At 39.8% G+C, this 6,548-nt stretch overlaps 1 protein-coding gene across 1 annotated transcript; it reads right to left on the bottom strand.

Moving 5' to 3' along the window:
- Window positions 1-1,654: 1,654 nt before the first annotated feature.
- Window positions 1,655-5,806, bottom strand: LOC122773040 (ras-related protein Rab-1B-like). Its single transcript, XM_044031418.1, has 6 exons — window positions 5,612-5,806; window positions 4,908-4,980; window positions 4,724-4,819; window positions 4,520-4,615; window positions 4,135-4,266; window positions 1,655-2,471 (listed from the first exon to the last, which is right to left on the bottom strand). The coding sequence occupies exons 1-6, from the start codon at window positions 5,623-5,625 to the stop codon at window positions 2,238-2,240; spliced, it is 645 nt and encodes a 214-aa protein (XP_043887353.1). The 5' UTR covers window positions 5,626-5,806; the 3' UTR covers window positions 1,655-2,237.
- Between the last annotated feature and the right edge of the window lie 742 nt (window positions 5,807-6,548).

Raw genomic sequence — 6,548 nt, 5'->3', positions numbered from 1 at the left:
GATGAGTTATGACACTGTGTAATTTAACTTGGTTTCTCTGCTCTTTGTAGAGAGGATGTTGATGCTGTGATAAAAAAAAAAAAAAAACATAATTTCCAAAATACTCTGACCTTGGTGCCCCAACCAAGCCACATACAACCAGGAAATTAAATAATTACCCATTTCAACTAAGTGTTACATGTGGTTAAAAACTGGCATTGATTCCATTTTTTTTGTTTTTATTTGAGAAAATATGTTCCTTAGTTTTGTGGGAACCTAATATTTAGGTTCTAGGACTGACGATTTACAAAATACAAAGAAAAGAGCTGTGATACACCTGTAATACACCTTAATGTTGACCTATATTCAAACACCAACACTCACAAAAGCAGCAACCACGGCCACAGAGCCGAGAATGGTGAGAGAGGAAGAAACAGCAAATACAGGACATAGGATGAGAGCTGGATGAAGGAGAGAGGAAAGTATGAAGGAATCATGTGAGAGGAAAATCAGGAAAGCTCTGGATTTGGGGGTCAATAAAGAGGAGATGCTGAGGAACGAAAGATGGATGGAGGGAAGAAACTAGATGGGGGGCCAGATCATAATTTTATGTTACTCAGTTTGTCTTTAGCAAGTGAAGACACAGAGCAACACTGACATCTAGTGGAAAAGAAACAAACAGCAGCATCTGGAAGTGTTCAGCGACTGATCCATTTATATTTTTCATGGCTATGGGGCGGATTCTGCCTTTTTCCCCATTTTCTGAATATTTACAAAATTGCAAACTACACACAAATGATCACAATTTATCAACTTAATCTGTTCTTTACAATAATCAGAATTGAGAATTTCTCCTGTGTGGGTTGTGGAAAATGTATGACATTGTCCCACTAGATACAAGGACCCGTGAACAATGAAACAATATCCAGGTTTTGTAAAGGAACGAATCTGCAGTGAATCCGTGAGAATTATTTTCTCAGTCCAAGACTTGTGTGAAAAATGACACTAATAAGATAATTATGAGATATGTCCCACATCCCTAAGTCAGACTGTGTCCTGGTAATGTCCAGTAATTTGTCATGATTGATATAATCGCATTGGAGGGTTTTAAATGAAGTCCTGACATATCATCTGTGCTGACTGCACTGTGCTTGACCTTGAGTGAGTAAAACCATGGCTGCCAGTGGAGACACAAGGAAAGTCAGATTGTACTCACTTACGTAAAGCCTACCGCTATATCTTGCCATTTGACAGCCTTTTCCAGTTGCAATGACGTTTATGTCACACTGTTAATCACTTTCCACGCGCCAAAGTCTACAAAGAACATATGTGATTCTACATTATATGGCACACAGGAGTTGTTGATTCACTGCTGCCGACATCAAATGTTCTGTTCAGTTCCTTGTCCCTGCAAGCTAAAAATACACATTTTATTCGATGAGCCGTTTGTTAAGTGGTCAATTTGCAAAATCATAAGTAAGTTCAACTAATTTTCTTTAAACATGTTTCAGATGATGAAACCCCCTGTTTGTTCCATGACAGTAAACGCTTCAATCACATAATTACTGTGAAATTATTCATCACATCTGCAGCTATAAAGTTGTCACATGTTCTCTTTTCAATAGAAAATAGCATATATATGCCAAAGAACAGATAGAAATTAAATTGTGCCACATCTGGTCCAAATTTATTGTAGAAGTTTCGAGATTTACATAAAATAAATACAATAATGAAATGTGTTTCTGGCAGCAGACACTGCCTCATGTCTCTTAAATAAGCAGTTTCTCTTCTAACTATGAAAATCCTATTTTTAGCTCAACATGACCAGACTTTAACCAGAGAGGACATAGATCAGAACAGTATCATATACACATAATTATACATATACACATCATATTAATAGCTTTTAACCATGTTTTTTTCAGCATAATGTGTCCTGCTTTTATTGACAAACAAACAAAAGATGGAACTAAACAAAAATGGATAAACACTATAAATCAATAAAGTCCCACCATACATTCATCCATAATTTAGTTCAAAATCTTTATACACTTAAAGGAAGAGCCATTATTTAATTATTACCATTTTCATATTACTTTAAATTTTCTTTCTTCATAAGTTAAAGGAGTGATACCCTACATTATCTGATGTTTTTATAAAACTCTTAAAAATATCAAGTAGTTGAGCTGAAAAGTTAAATGTATTTCAATAACCAACAATCACATAGTCCAGAGACATCACCAGTGTTGACTTCCTGCTCAGCAGCAGTTACTGGACTCTTGGGTCTGTTTTTCTCCTCCCAGCCACACGGGGGCGCTGTTGATCTTGGCGCTCTGGGCTTTGGCCTCTGTTGACTGACCCTGCATTCCCCCTCCCTCACTGGCCACGCGCTTGTGGATCTCAGAGGCCATGGTGAGGAAAGCTCTCTCCACGTTATCAGAGCTCTTAGCGCTCGTCTCCAGGAAGGGAATCTTGAGAGACGAGGCCATGTCCTGGGGGGACGGACGACAAACAGAGTATGACAGAATGTATAAATATGCTAAACACAGCCTATCTACAGAATCTCCTCACGTATTTAAGAGTATAATTAAATATAAGAGATATATATTGTTAAATAAGCATTTTGAATGTTTGAGTTAAAAAAAAACTAAACGATGAATGAACAAAGAATATTTTTTGGACATATGTTGGAGGAAAAGCAGACATTTTCCAGAAGCTACTATCATTTTTCATGTACAACCACCAACAAACCTCTGTGAAAGCAGAGGTTGGAGCTGAGAATGATGTTTAAGTTCACAGGGTGGAGGAAGTAATCTTTGCTCTGGCCATGTTTGCTCTAATAGCAAAATACCACCATATTAGATTGTACAACCTTAGTGCAAACACCGAAGATACATGTCCACCAATGAAAGGTTGACAGTCTAATGGGACGTGTGAGTGTATTTATACCAAAGGTCTTGTATATTTTCAAAAAATGTCAAGCGGTAACCACGCTAATGCAGCACAGAACTAAATCACAGCTCCTTGTTTTCCCCACGGTGACGGAACACTATGGCCAAGGCCCGTATGTTGTTGTCGAGCTGTTCGAGCGACTGACTTCAGTATGAGTTTAACATCTGACGTTGGTACAGACAAGCCTCGTATGAAGAACACAAGTGAGAAGCCGAGCTTGAGCTTGAAAACTACAGTTTCCCAGTGAACTACAGCAAGAGTGCAAAAGCAGATATCCTTGGTATTTAAATAGTCTCTTCCTGCTGATTCAGACCAGGCAAAAGGAATAACAGTAACAACAGATCTATGATTATATTCACTTGAAGAAAATCCCACATGTTGACTACATTTTATTTATTTGAGAACCTTCACATTGACTTTTATGTTTCGTTAGTAGAAGGTGCAGCAATATTGAGGACTATTTTGTAATAATTTTTATTAATTTTTTTAACTTTTGTCATTTGTTCAGGAAATTATGTTCAATAGGCCTGTTATGTTTACTGTGGAGTCATCCAAACTTGTTTATTAATGAATACTATTACAATACTTTTGCATACTGTTACACGCCTACTAATTAACTAATTAAATAGCTCTATACGGCTATCACTGAGAGATCATTTAGTGACATAGGTCTCTCATACTTGATTGAACTACATCAGAAGCACCACTGACAATGTTACCATGGTTACGCCTTTTTTTGTCTTTCACTTTTGGTCTCTCTTTTCAAACTGACTGAATTTGAATTGCTGCTTGAACAGCGCACATCATCGGGTCATGCTGGGAAAGGTCCAGGCTCTGCAACTGCATTTTCAAAATACTAAACGGGTTGAAGGGGCTGATCAGATTAGGTTTTAGTGAGTTTTTTGACCAGCGTAAGGTTTCACGTAGTGAATAAATGTTCATGAGGTGACGGAGGATGAAGGAAGGGAATGACAACAATGATAAAAGACAAGATCGCTGGAGAGATTTCCAACCAGAAACTCAGACATTCAACCTCCCCAGTTGAAAGTGAACACAGCATGAAGGAACCACAGGAGCAGTGTTGACTCCAGTGTTGCTTCCTGATGTTGAATGAGAATTTCAGTCTCACAGCTGCCTCACTTTCTCTTGTGGAACTTGTACATTTGGGCAGAGTCTCTCTCTGCACTGCATGGAGCCTGTTACCTGAGCAGTGGCAGCGTCCACCACTTTCTTGCTAACGAGGTCAGACTTGTTTCCCACCAGCAGCCTGGAGACGTTCTCGCAGGCGTAGCGGTCGATCTCGTCCAGCCACTGCTTCACGTTGTTAAAGGACTCCTGAGGAGTGACGCATGAAGGAAAAGTTAAAGGGATAGTCCAAGAGTGTGGTTGCGCACTCGCGCACTCCAGCCACTCAGTACTTGTACAGTTTAATCGGGCTAACCGTAAGCCGTAGTCCGACTAAGACGAGTACGTCTGACTTGTGGCGCTGTATCTCTCTATAAGCTAGTGTGCATTGAATCAGTTTCCCGTCCTGACCTTTACGTCACAGAAAAACAAACAGTGAGCGGTGATTTGAAGACACACTGACCTGCTCAGTGACATCATACACTATAATGATGCCATGGGCTCCTCTGTAGTAGCTGGAGGTGATGGTTCGAAACCTCTCCTGACCCGCTGTGTCCCACTAATGGACACAATCACAGCATGATGGTGTGTCCTCTCGTGACCCTGAGCCTACATTTTCATCAGTGACAATAATAACCTGAAATACACGACAATGCCAAACTCTTACAATTTGTAGTTTCACTGTCTTTCCGTCCATGTCAATGGTCCGGATCTTGAAGTCGACTCCGATGGTGGAGATGTAGCTCTCAGTATAGGTGTCGTCCTGTAGCGGTGGGAGTATTTCAAATACAGTTGTTCATTCGTATGTGTGTGTGCGTGTGCGTGTGAGTGTGAGTGTATGTGAGGCCTACCGCGAAGCGCAGCAGCAGACATGACTTTCCCACTCCAGAGTCACCAATCAGGAGAAGTTTGAATAGGTAGTCACTGAAGTGAGGAGACACGCACAGAATCACATACAAAAGATAGTTCAGTCTCATAGAGTCCTTGATATATTATAGATATCCATTTCAGAAACAGGTGCAACTCAAACTGTTCAAATGTCACATTGAATTATTATAAACCAGGATGTGCAAGGATGTAATTCTCATTATACTCTCAACAACTGTATTTCCTTCCAACATATAGTGGGTGTAGTTGTACGGTGTAACTATTATACAGACAGAATGTGACTGACAAATTAAAAACATACTTAGAAGAGATGAGAAGTGTGAGAGAAGCCTCATTATCTTCAGCAGAAATAGGCCTACATTACCCATCACCCTCTGCATCCTGGTGATGCAACTTCAGGTTAGTGATAGTTGTACATGCAGAGAATGAAGTAGATATGTATTTCTGCAACCACAGAAAAAAATCTAAGCAACACATCTACTATGTCTGACATGAATTCAATTCATTAATCAATGACCGGGTAAACAAAGATGAGTCAGCCAACAAAAATAAGGCCTGAATATGTTAAAAGCTCTCACACGGTCTTTTAACTTGACATCTACAGTATGTACTGTATGTTGTGTAGGAGCAGAGACACAATGGCACATTCAGAAGAAACAACACTTACTATTCAGGATTCATGATCAGTGAGGTCGTTCCTGGCAACCTAAAGGAAAAACTACCCTGGATTCAAAATCCAAAACCTGATAACAGTTGGATTATGTCCCGCACTGTGAAGTTGTGTCCTGCTCTGTTGTCTGTCTGTGCGTTTGAGTATGTGTGATTGTGTGTGTGTGTGTGTGTCCTTTGGAGGACAAATTGCAGAATATGCCGAGGCTACCTGTCTGCCAAGCTGACTGATGAGCTGACTGGTTCAGATGCATTATTTATTACTAAGGACCAGCTCAGGTTTCACTGGGGACAGCACCTGGGAACAAGACACACGCACACACACATACACACACACTAACTTTAGACCTCCAGCTATAGTTTCTTCAGTGTTTTTTACTGTTGCTTCACTGTGTTGCAGAGAGCATCGCCTGTACTTTATACATCAGTGAACAAACAGAAAGTAGAATAGTTTCATCCAAGCTTCAAGATCCAACCAGCTTGAGACATGGATGCTTGCTCTCAATAATAAAAATGACTTCCAGCAGGAGACACACGGAAAATCACATATTAGCTATTTAACTAAAGCCTCACCTTTTAAAATCTACACCTGCTATGAGATGTTTGCCGCTTGGAGAAGTGGCAGAAGTAGACTGAGAACTCCTCTGTCCCCATGAGCTAAAAGTAATGATTTTAGCTCATGGACATTTGTACAGGAGAGTGAGTTCAGTTTGAGGTTGATAATGGCTGTCTAACAACGTGATAAATTGGTAAATATAGTCCTAAAATAGCATACACTTTAGGGTCATTTAGGAGTATTTTGTTCCAAAAATACATTTGTGTATAATCGCTTTAAAATAAAAACTATTTGGTTTGCATTTGCTTAAAATAATCCTTTTCGTGTGTGCTTAAGGAAGGGATCTGGGTTTCCAGAGGTCAACATCTTGCTTCACCAG

This window comes from Solea senegalensis, linkage group LG8, assembly GCF_019176455.1.
Source record: "Solea senegalensis isolate Sse05_10M linkage group LG8, IFAPA_SoseM_1, whole genome shotgun sequence".
NCBI lineage: Eukaryota > Metazoa > Chordata > Actinopteri > Pleuronectiformes > Soleidae > Solea > Solea senegalensis.
Note: the sequence above shows the minus strand (reverse complement) of the source record. Positions and strands in the feature narration are given on the sequence as shown.